Source organism: Spermophilus citellus (assembly GCF_964194105.1).
Source record: "Spermophilus citellus genome assembly, chromosome: 17".
Lineage (NCBI taxonomy): Eukaryota > Metazoa > Chordata > Mammalia > Rodentia > Sciuridae > Spermophilus > Spermophilus citellus.
The window spans coordinates 27,158,782-27,185,485 of record NC_138199.1 but is presented as its reverse complement, the minus strand read 5'-3'; the positions used below and the strand labels follow the sequence as shown (position 1 = coordinate 27,185,485).

The 26,704-nt window shown below is 49.7% G+C and overlaps 1 protein-coding gene across 2 annotated transcripts in view; it reads left to right on the top strand.

Annotated features, from left to right (window-relative positions):
- Nucleotides 1-26,704, top strand: part of RAP1GAP2 (RAP1 GTPase activating protein 2) — a 136,492-nt gene that overhangs the window by 32,771 nt on the left and 77,017 nt on the right. For both annotated transcript variants that reach the window (XR_014019378.1, XM_081271606.1), the window contains exon 2: nt 3,784-3,868. Coding sequence is in view for 1 of the 2 variants with exons in the window: in XM_081271606.1 (XP_081127732.1) it covers nt 3,784-3,868 (85 nt within the window). In the remaining variant the exon portion in view is untranslated. The remainder of the gene's footprint in view (nt 1-3,783; nt 3,869-26,704) is intronic.

Here is a 26,704-nt window from a genome sequence, read left to right as displayed (position 1 = left end):
CAGGACAAGGTCGAGCACAGCAGATCAGAGCAGAGGGGTGGGGCAGAAGTACGGTTGTTTTAGTCAGCTTTTTTGCCTCTGTGACGGGAAGACCTGACAAGAGCAATTTTAGGGGAGGAAAAGTTTATTTCAGGGCTCACGGTTTCAGAGGTCTTAGTCCATAGAGGGTTCCATTCCTCGGGGCTCGAGTTGAGCAGGACATCGGGGCTGAAGAGTGTGGCGGAGGGAAGCAGCTCACCTGACGGTCAGGAAGCAGAGAGATACAAAATGTATATCCCAAAGGTGCACCCCCAGTGCCCACCTCCTCCAGCCACACCCTGCCCACCTTCAGTTGCCAGTCAGTTAATCCAGCTGGGGATTAATTCACTGATTGGATTAAAGTTATCATGGCCCAATCGTTTCACCTCTGAATGTTCTTACATTGTCTTATGCATGAGCTTTTGGGAGGCACCTCATATCTAAACCATAGCAATGGATTTCACATTCTTGTTTTTGTACCAGTCACGAGACCAAGGCTAGAACTAACTGGGGACATGGGCTGTGTATTGTTCCTGTTAAGGCTGTCATTACCATGCACTGCTGTGCTCCCTCTGACAACTCTAGGGCAGTGTCCTCCCTTGCTGCTTCTTCCTCTTTTTTTTTTTTTTTTTTTTTTAATGGTACTAGGGATTGAACCCAGGGGCATTTAGCCATTGAGCCACATCTCCAGCCCTTTTGAAACATTTTATTTAGAGAAAGGGTCTTACTAAGTTGCGTAGGGCCTTGCTAAATTGCTGAGGCTAGCTTTGAACTCATGATCCTCCTGCGCCACTGGGATTACAGTGGGATGCCATTGTGCCTGGCTTCCCGCTGCTTCTTGTAGCTTCTGGTGGTGACTGCCAATCCTTGGCATTCCCAGCTTGCGGTTGCTTCACTCCAGTTTCTGCCTCCACTATCACATGGCGCTCTCCACATGTCCTTGCCTTTACTGGTTGCCTTCCCTTCTTATAGGGACCTTGGTCATATTGAAGGCTTCCCCTGTGAACTCATCTTGATTATATATGCAAAGATCTTATTTCCAAATAAGGCCCTAGTCATGAGTACTGCGGATGAGGATGTCACCATATCTTTTTGGGGAACAATTTCAACCCTTAACAGGCAGTTAACTCTAAAGTAGTGGGGAGGGCTGCAGCCAAGAGTGGGAATGGTGCAGTGTGGCCCACACTAGCCCACAGGTGCCCCTCAAAGCCATTCAGATATCAAGGCAAGGTGGACTTTAATTTGTAGCCAAAAGCCTGTGCATACTCTGAGTTCTGATCTTTCTGAAGGCAGCAGCCATGCCTTCTGCCCACCCTGGTCTCCTTTCTGGGGACCTGGACACAGCCCTGGAGCTGGCAGGAAGTTGTTAGCCACAAGTGTTCATTCCTGCTCCCAGGTGTCACTTGGGAAACCCTTCTGGCAGAAACTGCCCTATGTTCCCACTTGATGGTCTTTACCACTCACTGCTTCCAGGAGTTTTTCCAACATTCAGGGGAAACAGGCTGATTCAGGGGAGAGGGCTCAGCCCAGGGAGGGTTGGTGTTGGGGGCCGTTTGCTTGGGACTCAGAGACTCTGGACAATAATCATATCAGTTCTGGATCTATGGATGTGGACATAAACCCTTGGCCAGTGATGTTAACAACCTGCCAGCATTGCCCTTCTCTAGGGTTTGTGTTCCTGGAGAGCCTGGGCTGCTGTTGATCAAGGTGTTTACAAACTATCTCCAGGGGAGTGGGCCAGTGATCCTTCTAAGCTCAGAGCATTCTGGTGGCTGCTGGGTGGGGATCTTTTTTTTTTTTAAGTATTAAAAAAAGTTTTTTTTTAGTTGTAGATGGACACAACTACAACTAATTATGTTATTTATTTATTTATTTTTTGTGGGGCTGAGGATCGAACCCAGTGCCTCACATGTGCTAGGCAAGCGCTCTACCACTGAGCCACAACCCCAGTGCTCAGTGGGGGTCTTGCCTGCCCTCCGCTCTTGCTTGGTTTTCCCTGCCAGCCTTCCAGCCCCAAGGGGAGCTACCCTGTTATCACTTTAAGGGACTTGAGGATGGTGCTCCCTGTCCTCGATCGTCCTTCCTCCCTTCCCCTCCCAGCTCCTGCTTCTCGGGGCCAGGCCCATGGAGGAGGAGCAGTGGCTGCTTGGGAGTGGGCTGAGGAGAGTGGAGCCTGTGCTGGACCAGCTCTGTTGAATCCACAGATAGGACCCATGGAGGTCATGTCTGAGGTCAAATATGGAAGGGAAGGCTGGTGGCTGCAAGGTAGAAGGAGCTGGTGCATTTCTTTATCTGAGTGTGAATGGGTGTGCGTGTGTGTTCATGTCCTTAGTCTTGGCCCTGCTGGTTTCTTGAGCCAGTTACAGTTTGGATTAGGAGGGGGGAGAACCCCCTCTCCAACTCTCTCATAGGTCACATCACCAAGGTCCAGGAAGAAATTAAGACGAAGGCAGGTGGAGGAGCAGAAAGGGGGCATGGCCAAGGTTGAGGTTAATGGAGTCATGTGAATCCTGTGCCAAGCCAGATGTTCACCAGTGTCCTCTGGCCAGAGGACAGAGAAGGGTGGCTGGCTTCTGGGCGGGCAAGGGTTGTTGTGCCAGGGTAGCATGGTCCTGTAGCCCAGCCTGATGTCTCAGGAGGTGTTAGATTGGACCTGTCACATGGGCTAAGAGGTGTTGGTGACTGGGCCCCAGAGCCAGACAGTGCTTCCCCCTAGAATGCTGGGTGGGAGTCTAGGCTCAGGAATAGGGAATGTGTGCTTCTCTCATGAAGGCTTGGGTTGGAGCTGTCATCCCTGCTGGCTGGAAAGAGGTGCAGAAGCATTCTCCCCAGGTGGCAGTTGGAGGCCCATTGATCATTTTAGTGAGACATGTGTGTTGGGCTGATTCTCTTGGCTGCTTCTGGTAAAGCTGGGCATTTTGATGGCTCTGTGGGTCTTAGGCTCTCAGCACTGTTATGCTTTCCTTCCGTTCCCTTCCTGGGCTTTAGCCAGGGCATGTCCTGGACACTAGAGTCTCTCTCTCTCTGGGACGTCCCAGGTTCTGCCCAGCTGGCCCTGTTTCGTAATTCTCTCCGAAGCCTTTTCCCACCCCAGTCTGCCTGGTGATGGGACAGCAAACAAGCTCTCCCTGGTCACTGGCAAGGGCCAGATGGGAAGTGGGGAGTGTGTGAGAGCCGCGAACTTGTCGCAATCATGTTGCCATGGTGACACAACTCTGTTTAGCTGCCTCTCTCTGGTCCTAGCCCACATGGACTAAAATAAGTTTAACCTGCAGCTCCCTGGCTTCCCAAGGTCAGCTCTCCTGCCTGGGCCTGTTTGTGTGTGTGTGTGTGTGTGTGTGTGTGTGTGTGTGTGTGTATAGAGGGGCCCAAAGGAGAATGAATCCCACACATTGACCCCTGCCCCATCCTCTTCCCCAGCCTAGTCTGTGTCTCTTAGACTGGTGGGTCTGAGACCTCAGGTACATCAGAATCACCTGGAGAACTTATTAAAACACAGATTCTTGGGCCCCATCCCTGGAGGTTCTGGCCTGCACCTGAGGACTCACCTTTCTAAGAAGCTCCCAGGGGCTGCTGGTGGATCCCTCAGGAACCACGTCTTTAGATGTTAGTACATCACAATAAAGGAAGACAGTCAACTCTGGTTTTCTGCATTGTCTGTGAGGCTGCCTCCCAAGCCCAGCCACTCTTAGAGCAGAAAGGGAAGGCATGGGCAGGGCCTTGCTCACCACTTCTGTTTTTTTTTTTTTTTTGGTCTCTTCACAGGAAGCAGGAGCTGGCCAACAGCTCAGATGTGACCCTCCCAGACCGGCCACTGTCCCCTCCTCTCACTGCGCCCCCCACCATGAAGGTAAGAAGCTCCTGGCTGGGAAGCAGTGAGGGAGGGAGTGTGGGGGAGAGTCTTGAGGCCTGACTGTGGCTTTGGCTCCAGGCCAGCTGCCCTTGTCCCACTGGGGGCCATGGAGTGCCTGTTGCCTCTGGAACCAGCATCCAATTAAGCTTTCCAGAGCAGGAGGAAAGCGTGATGGAGACTCAGGGGTGTTTGTGTCAAGGGGCAGCGAGGAAATAGACTGGGACTGAAATGGGTTTGGCAGGACGCTTGGTTATTAGCGAGAGGCCTAGTGGAGGGGTGGGGTTTGGGAACAAGGGGCCCAGGCTGGAGGAGGTAGAAGAGACAGAATGTAGTTGGGTGTCTTAAGGGGCAGCTGCCGGGGACTGTTTGGGGCTGGGAGTGGATGTTCCTGGGACTTGGGTGACATCTCCATGCTGCCTACCTGCCTCTTTCTGGTTTCCTTGGGATGGCCCTATTACCCCAATTCCTACGTGGGAGTTGCCCTGAAAGCTGGGAGGGGGACAGTGGTGTATCAGCACTTTATTCAGAAGCCTCTTTCTTGGGAGATCACATCCCAGGACTCCAGGCCTAGGCTATCCTCTTCCTTGAAAGAGATGCCTATCTTCTCTGCCACCCCCACCCCACAATGTTCTTCCCCTTTCACCTTTCACTATTCCTGCTCCCACCCCCTGCAGGATGGCTCCTTGGGCCTGCACTGGCCTTCAGGGGGGCTTGCTGCTCAGCCACTGCGCCTGTTTGGGCTGCTGTACATCCTCTCCCCTCCCTCCTGCCTTCACACTTTTTTTGGGTGAGGGCTGGCTCTGAAGAAGTCACCTGCCTCCTGAGTCATCTGAAGGGACACCTAGGCCAGCCTGTATCCCTGTCCCAGGCCTCTGCTCTGAGGTGACTCACAGGGAAATAACTAGGCATCTTTTCCCTACTGATCTGTCTTGCTCCCCCTCTCCCCTGACTTAATCTTTTGTAGTGTGATACCCCCAAAGGAATCAGATAAAAACTGTCCATCTTCCTGTTATCATCACATATCAGATACCCGCCTTGTACAGAGCCACTTGGTATACACTAAGGGGGAATATATGCAATGGCAGTAAAGCCTGCCCTGGTTGGGTTAGGTGTTCAGTGGGGGGTGGGAAGGGGATGGAACAGGACAGAGGGCTGACAGAAGACAGCTCTACTTCCCTCCTGGTGGAATACCAGGACCTACCAAAAGCCAGACCATCTCCACCAGCCTAGTTCTAGGGCTGGTATCTGACTCAGATGCTGGGGTGGTTTGCTTGCACCAGGTAAAGCCAAGGAACATGCATTCTTCTGAGTTTCAGCCCCTTGGTCTGCAGAGCTGGGCGTGGGAAGCTTGTCTCTGCTTATGGATGGTTAGTTTGTAAGGAGAGCTTGGAAAGCCTGGGAGGAGTCCCTGAGTACTCTTGGCAGCCTTTACTCACACGCTCGTTTAATTCACTCAACACCCAATATTTATTTGAATGTTGTATTAGTCAGGACTCTTGGTTGCAAGTGACAGAAACAACTCACTTCAGCTAAGGCATAAAAGGGAACTTTTCTTGCCTTTGTCACAACAAGTATAGATGCCAGGCAAGTATATATCCATGGTCTCTGTCTCTTTCCCTCTGCATTGTATGTTAGTTTCATCCTTTGTCAAGCTTTGTCTCTGTGGTGGTGAGATAATGACAATATCTTGGCTAAGTAACCGCCATGGAAAAGAAAGAGTATCTTTTTCCCATTAGTTCCAACAAAAGTGCCAGGGAGGAAGCTCATTGGCCTGGCTGAGGTCACATGTCTATACCTGAACCAATCATTGTGGCTAGAGAGATGGAAGGCTCTGATTGGCTAGGTGTGGTCTCATGACTTAAACTGTAATAACTTGGAATGGAGGAGGGGTGGCTCCTCAAAGGAAATTGAAATGCTAGTGTGAAAAGAGATGAAGGCAGGGCAGGCTAGACCAACAGCTTCCTATCAGGTGCTAATGATGTGCCAGCCCAGTGCTGGGTGCTGAGGACCTAGGAGTGAACTAGATATTGTGGTTCCTGTTGTCTTAGAGATTGTAATCTCTCTAGGGAGTCAAAAGCTGTAAAGTGAAGAATGAGAGGGGGATGGTTAGGTATGGTAGATGTTCCAAGGAGAGGTGCAGTTGGCTCAGGGAAAATATGAGGCTGGTGCCTGAGGGGCTTTGATGACAGGTAGAGCTTCCTGGAGGGAATGGTATTTAAACTGAGCTCTGAGAGTTTAACAGGACTTAGGCAAAGGTGGAGTCAGAGTGAAGCATAGTGTTCTAGATCCTTGCTATTCTGAGGCCAGAGGACCAGCAACACCTGAATTGTTTGGGAGATCCTTAGATGAGCAGAAACTTAGGGCTGGGGGGTGCAGCTCAGTGGTAGAGTGTTTGCTTAGCATGTGAGACCCCGAGTTCATCCTGATACTTTTTTTTAAAAAAAGGCAGAATCTCTCAGGCCCCATCCAAGGCCATTTATTCAGAATTTAAATTTTACCTACATTTCCAGGTGATTTTAATGCACGTGACAGCTTGAGCAGCAGTGTTTAGACTTGGGAAATGCTTCAAGGAGAGAAAAGGTTATGTAGGGTTGGGGATGTGGCTCAGTGGTAAAGCACTTGCATAACACGCACCAGGCTCTGGGTTCAATTCCCCCTACTTAAAAAAAACAAAACCAAAAAAACCCTCAAAACAACACACACACACACACATCCCAGGATGGTGAGCATCCCAAATTAGGGATAAAAAGGTTGATAACTATAGGCAGAAGACAAGGTCAAACAGACACCTGGAAGTTTGGCAGAGGATTTGGAAGTTTTCCGTACTGCAGTAATTGAAGAGTTTGGCTAGAAGATTCAGATGATGGGACTTTTGAACAATCATCCTGGATGTTGTGAAGGGAATGTGTGGGAGGGAGCAGAGTAGAGATTAGGAGATGATCCAGAGGCTACTTCAGGAGTCCTAGGGAGAGGATGGGGACTGACTCCAAGGAGCCAGTGGGCTTATTTGAAAGTGGTCGGATCTTGGATTTCCTGCATGGTAGCTGGGTGATGTGAGAGGATTTGAGGAGAGATAGGAGGCAAGAATGACCCTCAGGTTTGGAGCAACTAGACTTGGTATAGCCATTCTTTAAGACAGGAATGACCCAGGAGGGAGGATGAGGGTCAGGTTGGAAGTTCTGAGTTGGACATGCCTGAGACAGGAATGGGCATGTCAGTGAGCAGCTGGGTATTTGGGGCCAGGCTTGGAGGAAGGGTGTGGCCTGGAGGTCAGACTCTGGGAGTGGTTCTCATGGAGGAGAGAACTGAAGCTCTGGGGTGGGTGAATTTTCCAGGGGGAGGGGGAGTGAGAAGAGAGGTTCCTGGGGAGGCAGCTTAAGGAGCACCCCCAGGTAGAAACTGGTGCTGGGGCTTCTGCCAACAAGGCTGGACACTGGCATGGTGGGAGGAGCATTTCGAGGGAAGGGATGGGCAGCTGGGCCCACTGCTGTGGAAAGGCCAAGTATGACTTGGAATGCACAGTGGCCGCTGGGCAGAGTGGCCTGACGGTTGCTGGGGTGTAACTGAGACCAGTCCTAGAGAGGGGTGGAGGTGACAGCAGATGGCATAATGCTGAGGAGTGAGTGGAGGTGGTGAAAATGTGAGAGGATACAGACCCAAGTGTGCGGACGTGTTGAAAGGAAGGAGTTAGAGGGTATGTGGAGATGAGGAGCCAGAGGAGTGGTCAGGAATCTGCTCTGCTCTGGCCATCCGGGACCAGGGGTGATCAGGGAGGGGGGCCCAGAGTGGATCAGTAATCTTCAGGGAAAGCTCCATGACCCACAGTCAGAGGACCTCTCCTGCCCCAAGTGCTCTGTCCTTTTCCTGTTTAACTCAGTTCAGGAATTTCCCAGCTTATGACCTTTCTGTCCTGATCCCAAGATCAGAGTCAGCGCTGGGAATGGAGGAAGATCGAGGCTCATCCTGAGGCTCCAGTCTGGGTTGGGACCCTCTGTGGTTGGTGTTGGGGTCAGAGTGTGAGTTGTATGTGCTCTTTGTGACTGTCAGGTGGGTTTATTTTGTGGCTCTGCCAGCCTGTGGCTACAGTTAGGAGTTTTTCTGAGGCTAGGACTTTTTCCTCTTTGTGTAAAGTTAACTGCTCATCAGGGATTTAAAACCATAGTCCCCACCTCACTCCAGCCTGCTCACAACAGCGTGATTGTCCCTTTGTGACCACACCAAATAACATCACAGTTTCCCGTTACCGAAATGTTGATTCTCCTCCTATACTGAGTTCCTTGAGTGTAGTCACTGTGTCCTGGTTTTTGGATTCCCCAGGCCCTAGCTTGTGGAAGGTGCCTGGGAGATGTCTCTTGACTGTAGAAGACATCCAAGTGGGAGGAACTTGTTCTGCCCTGGTTTTTGCCTGAGTCTTCTGTCTCATCATACCTGGTTCCCTGGTCTCCAAGGGTGGGATCAGGCCTCTGCTTTGTTGACACCTCCCAACCTCCCCGGGTTATTTTTGTTCATTGAGGCTTGAGACACCTTGGATGGTGGCTGGATATACTCTCTTTCATCTCTGGCTCTGGGAGGTTCATGAATTGATTCTCTAGCCCCTGAGCACCTGGGAAGTGGGGAGATGGCTTCATCCAGTAAGGTCTCATCCAGTTCCCTTGGGAATAGGGGTTCAGGGTGGGGAAATCAAGGATACCCTTTTGATTGCTTAGCTTGGGAGTCAGGATGTTGGGGGTGGGCAATCCATTTCTTTTATAGATAAAAATTCCAGAGTCCCACAAGTGGGAAACGATTCATCAAGTCCCACTGAAGGTGGTCGTGTACCTCCCATCATCAAAAGACAGTTAAGGGGCTGGGGATGTGGCTCAAGCGGTAGCACACTCGCCTGGCATGCGTGCGACCCGGGTTCGATCCTCAGCACCACATACAAACAAAGATGTTGTGTCCGCCGAAAACTAAAAAAATAAATATTAAAAAATATTCTCTCTCTCTCTCTCTCTCTCTCAAAAAAAAAAAAAAAAAAAAAAGACAGTTAAATTCTGAGACCCAAACCATTTTTGGCGAAGTGTTCTCATCCCACCTCGAATACCCAGGGACAGTCCCTCTTCTAATTGCTCCTTCCATGATGAGGGGACTGCTGGAGCACTAGCTGTCTGCAGCTCCAGACTCTCCCCATGGTTCCCGGCCCCTGGCCTTCACTAATAGGCCTGCTATGGTAAATGGCCCTTCACCGCCCTCCCCCACCTCATCACTGTTTGTGTTTTTCAGCTTTTTTTTTTTCCTAATAGGAAGCTGAGAAAAAGCAACCAAAGAGATGCTGAGCAGATGGGCTGAACGGGAGCCCAGTTCCCAGCCAGAGCTCAAATCAAGGATGGGGCAGGGTGGGCTCGGAGAGGGCTGGGGAGCTGTCTTTCTGGGAATGCTGTGGATTGTTTCCAGGGCCACGTTTTTCATGAATCTGGTTTCATGGCCAAATGGATCAACAGGCATTAAGAAGGGCAGATTGTGTGCCCAGCATCATATCATGTCCCTGGGGTCATGCTGAAGCAGCAGTCCTTGACCCTCAAAGAGTCTGCTGTCTACAGGGGGCCTTCACTGAGCAGAAGGAACCATATGGCTCAGCATGTGACCAGGCTCACAGTGAAAGGTGGCCGGCTTCTTGGTGGGGTGAGGAAGTCAGGAGGGGCCCTATTGGGAGCATGGAGGTTGGGCTAACACCCTGTGACTATAGGCCACAATTTTTCTGGTCTCTGACAAAAAAAAGGAGTTGGGATGGACCCTTTGGAGGCTCTTGAATCAGGGCCTTTTGTTCAAGTTAACTGTGCTGAGACTTGATCTGACCTTGACCTGAACTTTCAGACTTCTTTCTGGAGCCCCACCAGGCCCTGGGCTGGCTGGGTCAGTTGGGAGATGACCCACTGTCTCAGCTTCTGCTTCTATCTTTATGAAAGTTCTAGGGCAGTCCTAAGTCTGACCTTCTTTCCAGAACAGGGAAATGGAGGCTTAGTTCCTTCTGTGGGGAAGAACAAAAGTCTTCTTCCCACATTGCTCTTTGTGGGTAGGGGTGTGTGTGTGTGTGTGTGTGTGTGTGTGTGTGTGTGTGTGTGTGTTTACTGGGAATGGAACCCAGGGCTTCCTGCATGCTAGGCAAACATTCCACCCAGACCATCTATATGATCCTCCATGGCTAGCAAATGCCTCCAGAAGCCCTCAGAGGTAGAGGAGGTAAGGGTGCATGCTTCACATACCTGGGAAGGAAATGGAGATCTGGGGACCTTCTCTTTGCCTTCTTTGTCCTTTTGTGCAGACCTGTGCCTGGGCACCTCCTCCCCTCGCTCTAATTCACAAATTGCACATAAGCCATTCATTCTCCCTTCCTCCCTTGTTGCACTGCCCAAGGTGGAATCATCTCTTCTCTTTGCTTCTGGTTCCTGGCCCCGCTCTCCGGTGCACTGTCCTGGGGCTCCCCTGCCCACTGGCCTGCAGGGAATCAGAGGGCTGCATGTATCCTGGCCACACCAGGCGACCTAAATGCAGACTGTGGGAAGGCATTTGTGGAGGGATTCTTGGGCTGGGCCAGGAAGGGTGAGGGATATCAGCAGAGTTCCCCTCTCCAGAAAGCCTTGGAGTGCTTGCCTTCCATGCATGAAGCCCTGGGTTCAATCCTTAGCACCAAAAGGAGAAAAAGAAAAGAAAGCAAAACCCAAAACCTTGAAAGAGGACATGAGGGGACAGATATTTGCTCCCTTCATTTTTTTTTGTAGTTGTAGATGGACACCATTTCTTTATTTTAGTTATTTATTTTTATGCAGTGCTGAGGATCTAACCTGGTGCCTCACACAGGCGAGGCAAGTGCTCTGCCACTGAGTTACATACAGCCCAGCCTCATTTACTCCCTTCTTTACCATGGTCAGGGGGCTGCTCAACTGGAGCTCTTGCCGAGGCTCTGTGGGCCCTGGGAGAGCTGCCTTTGGTCTCTGCAGAGACCCTATTCAGGTCACCAGTTTCAGACGTGGCTGAGTCAAACACCTGCCCAGGAGCCACTTCCCAGCAGCCCTTTGATTTCCCACAGGGGAGCCCAAGGGCAGGGCAAGTCTGATTTAAGGCAGACAGGAGGAAAGATTCAGTCACCTGCTGAGGGCGGAGGTGCTTCTTGGCGGCTTTAGAGCGAGGAGATGTCTGTAGGAGCACCTGCCTGCATGATCCATCTCCATCTGTGTGCACATCTGGGCATCTGTATATTTTCCCTGATTTTGTTCATGTTTTAAGGCCAACTGTCTTATGATTCTTGCAGATTATTTTTGATGTAATTGGATTTGAAAATTTACATAGTATAAATTTCTGCATCTTATCTGTTTATTTTTTATTAATGTATATACCAGTGTGAGCCATACCCTGATTAAGATGTAGGATATTTCTGTCAACCAAGGAAGTTCTCCCAGTCCCTTCCTACTCAGTACCAGTGTTCTGATTCTTTTAAAACCATAAATTATTTTTTCCCGTTTTAGAACTTAATTTAAATGGAACTGGTACATATAACTCTTATGTCCGGCTCAGCATAATCTTTGTGAGATTGCCCACACAGCTGAATGTATTGGTAATTTGTTCCTTTATATTGCTGAGTAATATTCCATTGTATGAAGACACCTCAGTTTGTTTGTTCTCCTATTTAGGAACGTTTGAATTGTTTCCAATTTGGGCTATAATGAATAGCTAAATGCTGTGAACATTCTGGCAGAAATTTTGTTTATTTGGTCATGTGTTTTCATTTCTCTGAGGTAAGTACCTAGGAATAAAATTGCGTGGTGAAAGAATAGGTGAATGTGTAACTTTCTATGGAACTGCCAAACTATTCACCGATAGTCGTACCACTTTACATTGCCACCAGCAACACCATTAGAAATCAGGCTGCTCCACAGCCTCCCAAAGTTTGCCATTGTCTTTTTAATTTTAGCTGCTCTCATTGTGGTTTTAATTTTCATTTTTCTGGTGACTGGTGGTGTTGAAACAATTGATATCCATCTCCATTTCATTTGATTATGTATTGCATGAGGTAAAGGGTTAAGTCTGTTTATTCCTGTATGGAAAGTCCCGTTTTTTTCAACATAATTTGTTGGTATGACATTTCTTTCCCCATTGAATTGGCTTTGGTGTCTTTGCTGGCCACTGGGCACCATGGCACATGCCTGTAATCCCAGCAGCTCCTGAGGCTGAGGCAGGAGGATCAGGAGTTCAAAGCCAGCCTCAGCAATTTAGCAAGGTCCTAAACAACGCAGTGCAACCCTGTCTCAAAATACAATATAAAAAAGGGATGGGGATGTGGCTTGGTGGTAAAGCACCCCAGGTTCAAACCCTGGGACCAAAAAAAAAAAAAATCTGCTGATTTTAGAAGTGCACCTGTGCACTCATATGGTGTCTCTACAAACCACAGCATTTCACTAGATTAGGGATAGAAAATACATGACTTTTGGGGCTGGGGTTGTGGCTCAGCGGTAGAGTGCTTGCCTAGCATGTGTGAGGTGCTGGGTTCGATCCTAGTTGCCACATAAAAATAAGTAAATAAAATAAAGGTATTGTGTCCAACTACAACTAAAAAAATATTTAAAAAAAAAACCCATGAAAATACATGACTTTTGTGCCGTCACTCCCCGTTCTGCCCCTATGGCAGATATTAGAAATTGATCGCGACCCTCTTTTCCAAGAGCTTAGACCGATCTTGGAATCCTATCCAAGAAAGCACTGCTGGCAGCCCCTCACAGTTATTTGGAGTTGTAATTGGAGATGAATTGCTTCTGGCATCTCTGACTGAAATTGCCCCAAGAGGATGGGTTATTGGTTCTAGGTCACACAGCTGGTGAGTGGCAGAGCCAGGAATGGGACCCTGCTCCTTGTGTGATCTGAAGCCTATGCCGTGGTAACCACTGCTCCACACTGCTTTGCCTGCTTGACTCTTTGGAGCAAGCCACCTAGTCTCCCTGACTTCCAGTCTCTTCACCTGTATAACAGGGACAGTGGCCGAAGTGGATTGAGCCGTAGTGGAGTAATCCATGAAGTACCTAGTGGAGTGCCTAACACGGTGAACGCTCAGTAATTGGCGGTGTCAATGGTGATGGTGCCGTGGGGATTTGAATGAGGTTCTTGTTTGAGAAACAGTCCTTCAGAGCTTTTTCTTTGGAGCTGCCAGCTCTTGAGAGTCCCTTGCCTGTTCCAGTGTATCTTTGGGCCCCTGGCCTTTTGAGCTGGAGGCCCCAGCGGGGAGCCCTGCTTCCTAGAAATTGATAGTGGCGCCCAAGCCACAGGTCTTGGCCTAGGCACCCATGTCTCCTGAACCTTGTTCTTATGCTCCTCTGTATGGGAGGAACAGGCCAGCTGGGATCTCAGATTTCTCTTCTCTCTGGGAACCTTCTTCCTCTCTCTCTGGATTCTCCAGCCCATCTCCTTAACCTCCCTGGCCACATGATCTCCCCGGCCAGGAGACTACTCCAGTTCCTTTGACCTGGTCCTGGATTCCTGTGAGGTACTTCTTTAAAGAGATGAAGCCATACAGACTAATGGTTAAAGACACAGTTTCTGGAGCTAGCTGGTCTAAGATCAGGGCCTTCTCCACTTCTTAGCTGGGTGACTTCTCTGTTGCCCCACATTCCTCATTTATGGAACAGGGATAAGAAGAGTTCCTGCCTTGTGTAGTTGTATTGAGGATTAATTGAGATAATATGCCATTATCACTCAGAATATAAGCATAAGCCTGTTGTACGTAAATATTAGTCGTTCTTATTCATCAAAAAACAAAAAAAATCTTTGTTTCTGAAAGATGAAACTTTGTTTCTAAGATAGCAATGCTTACAGAAAGTCTGGAAGGAAGCACACTACGATTTTTCTGTTGTTAATAATTTCTCTTAGAACTCCTTGATTTCTTCCCTGCCAAGTCCCCACAGCTAAGGGGCCTTTGGGTACAGTGAACATGAATTGAAGTTGCATTTCTGTGAGTGGTCCCATGTGATCCTGTGTATCAGATGCAAAACCGTGCTTGACCAGTGTGGATGGCAATGAGACCAGAAACAAGGATCCCACCCTGCAAACTAAGACAGACCTGGAGTGGGGAGCATCTTTCTGGGTTCTACTTCCAACTCTCGCTTTCTGAGTCCAGCTTCCCTGACCTAAACTGGAGCACAGGCCATGTGGTCCCCATGGTGGCAGGAAGAACCTGTGAGGCCATCATCCTCCCAAAGGTTGGTGGGATTGGACTGTGTAGAGACTTGGATAATTCAGGGCTATGGTAGAGTTCTGGGGTGGGCCTTGGAACATATTTTATCATCTGTTTGTCCCCACCAGAAGTTTCCTTCCTAATTCCTTTTGACTATGGCTAATACTAAAATAACCTTGTATTTCTGGGACAGATGCTCACTTTGTGGGGAATATTGGAAAGCAGGGTGCAGGGCCTAATAGCATTAGGAGGCCCCTGGGGTACAGCCACCCTCTTGACCTGAGAATTCTGTTATCTGGGGTCTTGGGATGACTAGCAAAGGTATTTGATTCACAGACCCTCTTTCCTCAGGCCTATCCCTTCTTAAGTCCCTCTCTTGGTCTTCAGGCTTGTCCATCAAGCCTCTACCTGACCCTGACAGAGCAGGTGGCATTCTGGGCGTCTCTGATACTTTTTGGGCTGCTGTAGCCCCAACTCCATCACTTTTGCCTTGGAGGCCTGACCAGCCATCCTGGCTCAGTACCTAAACAGGAGCCACAGGCCATGTGGTCCCCATGGTGGCAGGAAGAACCTGTGAGGCCATCATCCTCTACAACATCCCTGCTTGTTTCGGAGACTGTCTCCCCCTGTGGATTGTCCTGGGTTTGCACAAAGTCCTGGTCCTGGTCCTGGTATTTAATATCAACTGAGTGAACTCATGTAGTTCAGTAATGTTTCGTGGACCTCAGCTCTTACATTTGCAGAGCCGAGTTCATCCCACGGGGTTGCTGTGAGAATTTAAGGAGGAAGTTCAAGCCTGGTATCTGGGGCTTTGGGGGCCACAGGCCAGTGGTTCTGAAGGGATGTCACCTGTGCACTCTGAGTCCCAGTAGGTAGCTCTTATGTGTTTCCTTCCTGTTGACTCCCCCCTCCCCCAAGGGCCCCTGGCAGATATTTGGCTCTTGGCTGAGTGTGGAGGTAGAGGTTCAGGCCTTGGGTTTGATTTGTTACTAGGGCTACTGTAATGAATGATCATAGACGTGTGTGGTATCTTAAAGCAACAGACATTTATCCTCTCACAGTCCTGAAGGCCTGAAGTCTGAAGTAAAGGTGTTTGCAGTGTCTTGCTCCCACCAAAGGCTCTAGGAAAGAATCTTCCCAGCTTCGAGTGGCTCAGGGCATTCCTTTGGTTGTGGGGTACGTGACTCTAATCTCTGCATCTTATGAGGTCTCTCTTCTCCCTGAGTGTCTCTACTTTGTGTGACTCTTATAAGGACACTTGTCATTGGATATAGATCCACCTGGGCAATCTAGGGTGATGATCTTCTTAATTGTATCTGCTATCTCAGTCTCTTAGTGCTTATAAACATCAGAAATTTATTTTTCCAAGTTTTGGAAGCTGGGAAACCCAAGATCAGGCTGCTGGAAGATCTGGTGACAGCTTTCTCCCTGCTTCCAAGATGGTGCCTGGTGGAAGGTGGAAAGGCAGAAGGGCCTAATAAGTTCTCACCTCTAGCCCCATCTCCCCTTTTTGTTTTTGATACCAGGAATTGGATCCAGTGGCGCTTAATCACCAAGCCACATCCCCAGCCTACTTTTTAAAATTTTTTATTTTGAGACAGGGTCTCCCTAAGTTGCTTAGGGCCTCACTAAACTGTATCTGCTGAGGCTGTCCTTGAACTTGTGATCCTCCTGCCTCAGCCCCTAGAGTCATTGGGATTACAGGCATGAGCCACTCCCCTCCAGCTCTTTTATAAGGACCTGAATCCCATTTACAAGTGTGGAACCCTCGTGAACTGATCACCTCTGAAGGACCCTGCCTTCCAGTGCCATTACTTTGGGGTTTTAAGTTTCAACATATGAATTTTGGAGGGGCATATGCATTTGAACTATAGCATCTACCAAGACCTTCTTTGCAAATAAGGTTGCATTTACAGACTTTTGAATGTGAACATATCTTTAACCCACTACAGGGCCTGGGAGCTCCTGGTGGGAGCTTGGTGAGACCCAGATAGCACCTCTCCTCCTTATATAGTTGGACATGAAGTGTGGACTGCAAGACTGCATGTTATGGCACTGGGCATTGCAGGGCCAGGAGGAACCCGCCCTGTGCAACTGTAGCTCACACAGATGGGCCTGTCCTGTCCTTCCCCTTCTTTTCACCACAGAACCTGATATAAAGGAACCCACAGTAGGTGCTTAGTAAATATAATAGATGATTGATGAATCCTCATTAATGGATCCACCTTGAGAATATGGCACTTAACAAAAACCAGACAAAACCCCCAGAATTTTATTAGAGAATTTTCATAAGACTCCATTTTTTTTTAACAAGTAAACAGCAAAACACCCTTGAAGCAATTTTTAATAAAATGATAAATGCTTATTGTAGAAAGTAAAGTACAAAGAAGTGCATTATTAAAAAATTAATAATGCACTAATAATCTTACCATCCAGAAATATCTTTTCTTACCACTTGTTAAACATCCAGCTATCTTGGCATCGAATACACAGGCATCCATAAATGAGATCACTTTGTGCTCCTTTGTAGTAAATGAAGTTCAATTTGATTTTCCAATGATGGAAAAAAAAAAGAAAAAAGAAAAACAAGTGGCTCAGAAGGAATTGCTAAAGTTTAAAGAGGTGTTACCTCTATAAGAGATAGTAATTTTTCTGAGTTCTCCAAAGATCAGGGGAAAAAATTATTATAAAAAAGTACCAAACCTTTGAAGGTAGAGATAATTAATTTTTTAAGTGATAATCTCAGCTCTCTATGTTGTGGCTGGCTTTCTGCTTTGGAATTTGAGAACCAGGTGGTTTTGGAGGGAAGACAGGGCAGTCTGTGAACGTGGTCCTCACACGGTGTGCTCCTTTTGAGGGAGCCTGCCGTTCTCAGAACAGGAGCCTGGGTAAAACGGGGTTTGCCTCTCCAGGTGCATGGAGGGAGCCTTCCAGAGCCCAGGCTCAGTTACACGTGGAAATCAAGCTGAGCCCATTTCGGGAGGCAATTGGGTTTGTGAGCAAATGACATGGGCTGATCTGATTTAATTTGGCAGCAGGACCGAGAAGTTTCTGAAATGTCAGATGTTAATATGATGGCTGACTGGCTCTACATGGGAAGCCAGAAGAGGGGGGTGGATCCTTCTGCTGTAGAGGAGGAATTTTGGGAGAAAGTAAAAGGGTAGGGGGAAGCAGAGGCAAGGAGGGAAAGAAGGTAGAAGAAGGGAGCAGAGAGGCCAGGGGCGATGGAGAAGGTGAAGAGGGAGGGAATGAGAGAGGAGAGGTGGAGAAGCCAGGTTCATGTCATCAAGGGTCATGAGGTGATAGACCTGGGCTGCATTTATTCTTCAATAGGCTTTGTTTTCACAACATGAAGTTTAAAAAAAATGCACCTCAATACCATTTGGGAGAATGTGCTCCATCCAGCCCTTTGAGAGATGACCAGCTGCTGTTTTTGGAGCTCTTTCTTCCCAGGGGCTGGTCCTGGTGGGTGGTCTGGCCTTCCAGGTGACCAGAATGTCATCTCCCACAGAGATACCCCCCTGAGGACCAGGATGATTCTGGGAATGAGGTCAGATTCTCTCCTGGACCACTGGCCTCATCCCACTGTGGATGTTCATGTGGGGCTCAGGACTGAACTTGAGTTCCTATTTGGAATGTTCCTTGTGTGGTCAGCAGAGCTGGGCCTTGGGAGACAGGAGGCAGCAGCTGTGGGTGATGGATGCCAGGCCTCCCGCTTGATGACTTCTGGTCTTGAAGATATGATCTTGATGCTTTGAGGGTATAATGGATGGGAGGCAGCAAGGACCCAGAAACCACTCTCTGAAAGTGACTCAGGATGGCATGTGGCCTCTACTAAGTGGTCTCTTCTTGGGTGTTGAGGCAAAGGAGGCTTGAATGAGCTCAACAAATCAGGAAGTCCTTAGGTGATGCCTTCCTTGTCATTTCTCCAAGAGAGGATTGTTTCTGGAGTCTGCAGGGGAACTTCCAGACTTAGAGTAAGTCCCTCAAACACAAGATGAACAGGGTAGAAAATAGATCAAGAGCTGAATTAGTTCTTGGGAGCGGGAAGTGGGTTTGCAATGCCTGGGGAGGATCCAGTAAGAGTTGGGGGCTGGGCCAGGATTAGGAACCTTGTTGCAAAAGAGCCAGGCTGAGTCAGGCATCTAGAGGCACCTGAGGCTAATGCTGGTGGCTGAGTAGGAGGCAGAAGCCAGGCGTCTAGGCTTCCAGCCCAGCCTGACTTGCTGTGGACAGCTCTACCTCCTGTGTGCAAGTTTCAAGTCCTGTTGGCCTGGCATGGTCTTCTATCACCTATTTGGGATCCTGATGCATGAATTCTGGGCTCATTGGAGGTCAGGAGTTGTTTCTTGAGGAGCACCTTGTTAGCAGCTCAGCGCTCCAAGTCAGTTCTGAAAATAAAGTTCACCCCAGACTATAACTACATGTCATAGAGCATTTCAGTTTTCAGTTTTTTTTTTAAGTATTGAGGCTTGAACCTGGGGGTGCTGTATCACTGAGCTACACCCCAGCCCTTTCCATTGTGTTTTAAGATAAGATCTTGTCAAATTGCCAAGGCTGGACTTGAACTTGTGGTGCTTCTGCCTCACCCTGTGTTACTGGGATTAATGTGTTCACACAGCATCTGGCTGAGTGTTCAGTTTTGAGGAGGATGGAAAGGTTATCAGTTAAGAGATACAATGCTGAAGTGTCATAGGTCCTCCCTCCCCACAAAGCCAGATTGGACTTGTACCTGTCAGGTCTCTTTTAGCTTCTTATGGCTGCTGTAACAAATGACTGTAAGCTTAGGGGCTTAAGACAACACAAATTTATCATCATACATTTCTGGAGGTCAGTCTGAAGTGCATCTTATTAGGCTAAAATCAAGGTATCAGCAAGGCTGGGTTCCCGCTAGGGGCTCTCAGAGAATTGATTCCCTTGCCTTTTTCAGCTTCTAGAATACAGCCACCTGTATTCCTTGGCTCCTTGCCCCATTCCTCTGTCTTCAAAACCAGCAACACGGAGCCAAATCCTCCTCATTCTCTGAGTCTCTCTGCTGCCTCTTCCTCTTACTTATCCCGGCCCACCTGGATTACCTCGTTACTTCTCCCATCTCAGGGCCAGCTGATTGGCAACCTTAATTCTATCTGCAACCTCAGTCCTGGTTGCTGTGTAACCTCTTTTGTTCACAAGGGCATCTTGGGGGAGAGGCAGGCAGGTAGATCATTATTCAGCCTAATCCAAGGTCAGGTCACCTTTGTGGTTCAGTGCGAGAAGCTGGGCCTTGTTCTGACCTGGGTCCTCATCTGTAAAATGGGGGATCCTTATCTGTATCCAGAGTGCCCAGTGCATAATAGATCTTTCTTCTATGGGATTCCATGGTCCTGAGACTGTTTCTCCTTCTACCTGATTTCGTTGCTTTGTGAGCGTGTGATTGCTTGTGTCCACACCCTGATCTCGCAGCCATCAGGTTTGAGGCATGTTAAATGTCCCTTAGTTTTTCCATGGCCACACGGTTTAGAGTTGAGACCTGAGGTTGTTTTTGTAACCTTCAGTCAGCCACTTGCAGATCCCCATCCAGGTGGAAAAAGTAGAAAGGGGTAAAAAAAAAAAAAAGACATGTGAGCTTCATTTGCCAGCCCTAATTCAAACTTGTGCAATCCTTTCTTCAAAGAAGGTGCCATCGCCTGCCTCAAATCATGCATTGTTGTCTTCCTCCAATCTAATCTGAATCCTTCTTGTTTCAATTTCAGCCTGCTGGCTCTCCGTTTGGCTGGCAGGGAAACAGTGAATTAGGTGTCAATGATGACACCTAATCCCAGTGATCTGCTTCCATCATGTTCTCATAATGCCACCACTTCTGTTTCAAGGACCAGGACCTCGCTCTGCTGCTCCCTGCCAGAATCTGGTCTAGGGTCATTGGGGTTGAGGGTGGGGAGTGTTGGAGGGGAGGGAAACGCTTCATTCTGCTCAGACTAGCTGTACTTAGATAACCCTCCCCAGGTGACCAGCCTGGCATGGAAAGTCCCCCTGCTTGTCCCCCAGGTCAGATAGCGTTGCCTGGCTACGGGGAGGCTCCAGCAGGGAGAGTAAACAGGCACACATGTTTAAAATTCAATATCACTGCCTAGCAAACACTCCGGGGCAGGCCTTCCAGCCCACCGATAATCTCTAATTCTCGCTCTATGCCCGTGGGGACTCTGCCTCAAGTCCCAGATGGTCTCTTCTGGGAACTGGCCATCAGCTGTTATGAGGGACGGTGTGGGGGTGGGCCAGTTACAGCCTCAGCCCCATGGAGACTGTCACCCTAATCACTCTGAGCAGATTCCCTGGAGCTGGCCTGGACTCTAAACTGAATGGAACTTCTAAGACAGGGTCGTCCAGGGGTGGCTCACCAGACTCCGGTCTGCCTTGGACTGCAGATGGCTGTGTGGAGCCCACCCCGAGAAGGGCATGCATGGGGCACCTAGCCTAGACGAAGAGTGCGAGATGCAGTCAAGCTACGGTGTGTTCCCTGTAGGGCAGCCTCTGTCTAGAGGAAGGGGCACTTTTTCTAATTGACCCATGAGAGAGGTGTTCGTTTCCATTCACACAAAGGTGCCTCATAGGCTGGGCTTGGTCCTGTGAAATGGAAACCTGCTAAGTTGGTTGAATCCTGAAGACCGCCTACAGGATACCAAGTGGCACGCGGCTGTTCTCAGGCAGTCTCATTGCCTCCTGAGGTAGAGCAGGGGTCCTAGCAGCCAGGGAAGAAGAAGGGGACGTGGCAGACCCGCTTCACCTGTATGGGGTGGGAAAGTAGGCCAGCCTCCTCTTAACTGGAAGGACACAAATGGCTGCATGGGGCTCCCCTGGATACTTGAAGGGATGGTGTCCTGGAAAGGACATTCTTGGGAGGGGTTCATTTGATAAAATGTGTGTTGATTGTTTTCCGTGCATGCCCCTCTTCTATAGCATGGATTCTCTCCCCAACCCCATCCCCACACCCCATAGCCTCCCTCCTCTCTGATATCACTCAAAGGCACTGCTGGGAGCCACCTCCCCCGGAAGCCTTCCCTACACTCTGGTAGGAGCTTGTGTTGGCTGCTGTCCTGCCCACAGCCCCTCATGCCTCAGCATGCTAAGATACCCTCTTCACTCACTTTGAAGGACTTGCAGAATGTCCACCATGCTTTAGGTTCTGCTGAGGGCCTGGGGCTACAGCAGAGCACAGGGTAGACATCGTTTCTGCCTTGGTGGAGCTTACCTTCCGGTGAGGGAGACAGACGAAATCGAATCGGACAGCAGCTTCTGACAGGTGCTTTGAAGGAGAGACACAAACAGGGAGTTTCGGTGCTCGTGGCTTCAAGGGTACTATTTGAGAATATTGGGGGGCCAGGGAAGGCCCCCCAGAAGAGGGGAGACTAAACTGTGTCCTTGAAGGGTGAAAAGGAAGGGCTGTGGGAAGAGCAGGGAGTATGTCTGGACCTGGGAAAGTGCACAGGCCTCAGGGCAGGAAGGAACCTGCACCTTGATGGTAGAAAGGAGGGCTGTGTGGCTGTGGTGACATGGACGAATGCAGGATGCGGGGGCCCGGACACGCTGGCCTTGTGCAGCTTGGGAGGGCAGTTTAGATTTTAATCAACAGAGCGATGTGATTTGCATCTAGCGGGCACGTGAAGAGATTATAAATCAGCAGATGTGGGAGGAGGGAGACCCTGTAGGAGGCTGTTGCTGGAGACTGGGCAGAAGGTGGAGGGGATGGGGACCTGGTGTGGACAGTGGAGGTGGCAAGGAATGGATGGATTGAGAGTAAGCTGGCGAGGTCAAGACGGTGGAGTGGGCTGATGCATCATTAGGAGAGGGAGGAATCCAGATGTTTAGTCATTCTGGAACAGGGCTTGAACAATGGGTGGGTTTCAGGCCCATTTTTCTGAGAGAATCCTGGGGCGGGGCAGGTCAGGGAGGACCTGCTAAGTTTGAGATACACATGGCGCCGGCTAAGTGGAAGCATCAGGTATGCATTTGGAGATGCTATTTTGGAGATCCAAGAAGAGGTCACCGTTGAAGTTATCCATGTGGGGAATTAGCAGAGAGATGGCATTAAATCTGTGGGAATGGATGGGCAGCTTGGGAGGTCAGCGGAGAGAGACAAGAGGAGGGCCCAGGCTGGGCATGGGGATTTCTACCCTTTAGCGGTCACATGAAGGGGGTTGCAAGGAGGGCTGAAGGAAAACCAGGAAAGCTGAGCTGTCGTGAAAGCTCTGGGAGAAAATGCTGCAAAGTGTGGGTAGTGCTGAGAGAGGACAAGGACCAAAGTGCCTCAGGGAGGTCACTGGCAACCTTGACAAGGGCAGTTTGAGGGAGCTCTGGGGCCAGATTGATTGATCAGAGAGGTAAGGAGACCCTGTCACTGAAGCTGTGCAGCATTCCACAGAGCTGAGCAAGGTGGCCAAGCTGGTGGAAGACTGAGACTCCATCCACTCCAGCAGGAGGGTCTCCTACATTCAAGGCTAGGCTATCCCCAGTAGCTGAGCTCCTCTGACTGCCCTGCCCATGAGGGCAGTGGGCTCCTTTCACAGTCCAGGCAGTGCTTGAGAGTTCCAGGAGATGGTGCTCCTGAGGGCGCATGCCCAGCTGAGCCCAATAGCTGCAGCCCCAGTCATCTGTGCCCCTCCCTTCTCCAGTAATAGGTCCTGCCCTTCAGGCCTGGGAGAATAGGGTCATGATTTCACATTCCTGGTGGCCCTGTCAGACTGGCCATTCCCAGGGAACCAGCTCACCCTTCCTTCTGGACACCAGTATGACCAAAGGAACCCCTCATTTAGTGAAAATGGGTCTGTTCCTTGGGACTAGGGCATAGGGCTGGCCCTTTGGGGGAGCTAAATGGATCCGGGAAGCATGTCTGGGACCATAAGAGGCCAGAGCTCTCTCTGGATGGATCTGCTTTGCAATCAGCCGTCCCAGCCTCATCCACCACTTTGCTGGGAGGTAATTTGGAGCGCTGGTTGCCCCAGCTGTGGGTCTGGACCTTCCTCACGACTCACCAGGCCCTCTTGTGGCCAATACCAGATGGTAGCCCATGTCTGGGGGAGATTGGGGAGGGAGACAAGCCCACCAAGCTGCCTGCTATGCCAGTTGGTAGACCCAGGGGATCAGGTTGCCAGGAGGTGGAGCTCCACCATTGTCCACTGTCAGCCTCACTACTAGGGAGCACCCCCCCAGAGACCAACTTAGGCCCCGCCTGAATGGGGTCCACAGCAGCCTCTGCACTCAGAATAAGGACTTCTGCTGGTGTGTCCCATGTTCTCGACTTTGCAGGCTCCACTGCTGTTTCAGTCTTGCCCAGTTTTTAGCTTCAGTCCCAGGTCTGGAAGGTGGCACTGGCCTTGGGGGCCAGGCCCCAGGACCACTTCAAAAACATGCCAGGCTGCTTCGATCTCTTTTGGTAGAAAAGGAAGCGGATCATGAGAAAAAAGGCTGAGGTCTCTAATTCGGTGCTTCTCTACTCTGCCTCCCTCCTTTGTTGTGTGTGTGTGAGTAGAGGAGCAGTGATGACTTTTTGTAGCAGGAGGGTGGGTGCAGTTGGTTAATGGGCCTCACCTTTGGGTGAGGACTAGGCTTGTGTGTGTGTGTTGAGTGAGTGTTTATTGTCTGGGGTGTGTGTGTGTGTGTGTGTGTGTGTGTGTGTGTGTGTGTGTGTAGGAGGGTGGATATGAATGCAGACGTTTTGGGGAGCTCTTTGTTGTATCATCGTGTGCTTTGGGTGTCTATTTGGGGGTGGATATTGTGGGGCTCCACATTGATTGGAATGATTTTTGCCGTCGAATGGCTCCCCCACCCAGGACAGCTGGGCCTGGGATGGGTAGCTTGGTGTCCGTACCATAAACCTTATTAGGGTCTCCATGGACCCTGGCACCCCATTCATCAGACCCAGCTGGAAGTGGGTGGGGCATTTGTGTTATTTGACATATGGTTTATGGAGAAGAGAGCTGTTTAGTGTCAAAGTCCCCATGCGCTTGTACATGTATAATTAGGCTGCTGGAGCTTGGGGACTGAAGCACTTATTTAGGTAATCATTAACTAGAAGATGGGGAAGGAAAGGAACATGCAATTTGCAGACATCCCTCCTTCCTGCAGGTTAACTCCAAATGAGACTCTCAGCCAGGGGGGAGACTGGGGCTCCTCCTGCCATCCCTGTGTGGTGAGGGGAAGGTTGGGGTCTTTTAGGGACAGTCAGGGCTGAGTTGGGATGACTCAGATGGCACCTCTCAGGCACAATGGAAGTACGATCCCTCAAAGTCATGTTTCTCATAACCTTTTTCTAACACCACCTCTTTGTTCAACCAAATCTAGTGGCTTATAGACTTATTTGGTTCTCAGAGAACCCAGCACATTTGAGGAGCTCCTACCAAGTGCTCGGTAAGAGATGAGCTTTAGTGAAATCATCAGCAATCTAGATCCTGGGTGCAGGAAGGTATTAACAGGAAGAGCCCAGATCACTAACGCTTGTTAACAGTGCCCATGTGGGCATGGGAAATGGGGTGCTGTTTTTCTTCTTTGCCTCAAGGCGGAGCATGCATGGCTGGGAACATCTCTGAGGCAGGAGGGTGCTGGGCAGCAAAACTCTGGGGCAGCTCATGGCCCTGCTGGTGATAGGGGTGTGTTCTTCTGGGGGGCAGCTGCAGCCCAATGGAGGGAATGGGAAAGTGGCCAACTGTATATTCCATAAGAGTATGGAAACTGAGGCACAGAGAAGGAAAGCCCATCGGGAAGGTTGTGTGTCCTGGATTACAGCATCTCCTGGTTTAGACACAGTGTGAGGTTACATCCTTGGACTCAGTCTTCCCCAGGCAGCCCTGGCTGTGGATCTGGTGGTGGAATGGAAATTGATGTTGGAGACCAGTGAACTGTGTGGTGGATCACAGCCAAGGTACTGGCTGGCCCTGAACCCCTTCCTAGGTGGCAGCTGAGTTCAAGGTTCCCCAAGATGGTGCTATAGAGGGGGGGGTAGAGGAGAAGAAAGTGGGCTGTGGCAGGGGACAGCTTCTGAGATAAAGAAAGGAGAGCAGGGGCTGGGGTTGTGGCTCAGTGGTAGAGCGCTTGCCTGGTACTTGTAAGGCACAGGGTTCGATCCTCAGCACCATATAAAAATAAATAAATAAAAGAAAGGTATTGTGTCCATCTACAACTAAATATATATATATGAAGAGGAGCAGGTTCCACATGTGGCCTGTGATGCGCTTCTTCCCCTGCTTCTCCCCCAGGTGCCAGTCCACGCCAGGACTAGGGAAGGAGGCTGATTGCTACCAGGATCCATAGTGCCTGGTTCTACAGATCTGCCTGTGGAGGGGAGGAGGACAGGAAATGGCAGGACTCAGAGGGCTTCTGTGTCCCCCCTCCAAACCCAGGCCAAGTGTGCAGCAGGGTGCGGCTGCTTTTTCCATTTTCAGAGAGCCAGCAGGAAAGTGGGCAGGAGGCGGGGAAGGAAGTCTAATAATATGTGAGAGGGTGATCCCGTTGGAAGGCACCCAGGTTTATGCAGGAACCTTGCCTGGGAGCAGAGACCACCATGGAGAAGGCAGGGAGGACGCCATGCCTCCGACATAGCCAGACGCTCACCCACCGGGGCCAATTATGAGACCGTCCACCACCCTATGCATGTTCCAGTTGCAAGGAAGCTTGGAGAGAAGCAGAGGTTTTCTGGGAGGTCAATACCACCCTTGCCTCCACCCTTTCAGCCTCAGGGACTCTCTTTGTCACTCTTCAGGGAAAGACACAGAGAAGACGGGGCCACAGATGTGGCCAGTGGTGATACCAAAGCCAAACTAGCCGCCTCTTCACCTGTCTGCTCTGACCCTCATTTAGGCTGCTGCCTTGCCTGGAATGCCAAACCTTCCTGTTTGCCCTACCACAGGCCTAGCGAGGTTTGTCTCAAATAACCTGATGAGATTTCCAGAGTTGTTTTTCCAATTCTCCCACCGGGAGGCTCAGGCCTGAAGCTGAGTCCCATTTTGGGGGGAAGACTGAAAGTTTCAGGCTACACACTAGATCAAGACCAGGAGCTCTGCCAGTTGACACCACAAAGCCAGGCTTGGAGAGGCTCCAGGGTGCAGATGCCTGTACCTTAACCAGTGCTGAGCAGCTTGGAAACTGGAGCCCTAGTCGTTTTCTGGAAAATGGGGCTAGTTACCCCAAGGCAGCCTCAGACTTACAGTGACCCCTGTGAACACCCATCTGGCTTCCCTCATAACCACAGAGGGTGTCTGCATTAGTCTGTGTTTTATTACTATAACAAAACACCTGAAGTCAGGTAACTTTATCAAGAAAAGAGGTTTATTTTGGCTCGGTCTTCTGGAGGTCCAAGATGGAGGGCAGTATCCATCGTTCACCGGTATCTTCATCCCCTTTGTATTTTGTACTTTTGGTTGGAATGGTGCTTTACAGTTTATAAAATCACATTTTTGAAGTCTTCTGGTTCTCATTGCCATGCTGCAAGAAAATAATTATACTCCCACTTTTCAGATGAGGAAATGGAGGCTTAGAGAGATAAATGAAGCCCTTTCCTTAGCCAGCTGGTAAGACACAAACCTGCGACTTGTGATTTCAAGTTCAGTATTCTTTCCATTACCCCAAGAAATAATTACTGACTACAAATAATTACTGTGTATCTGCTA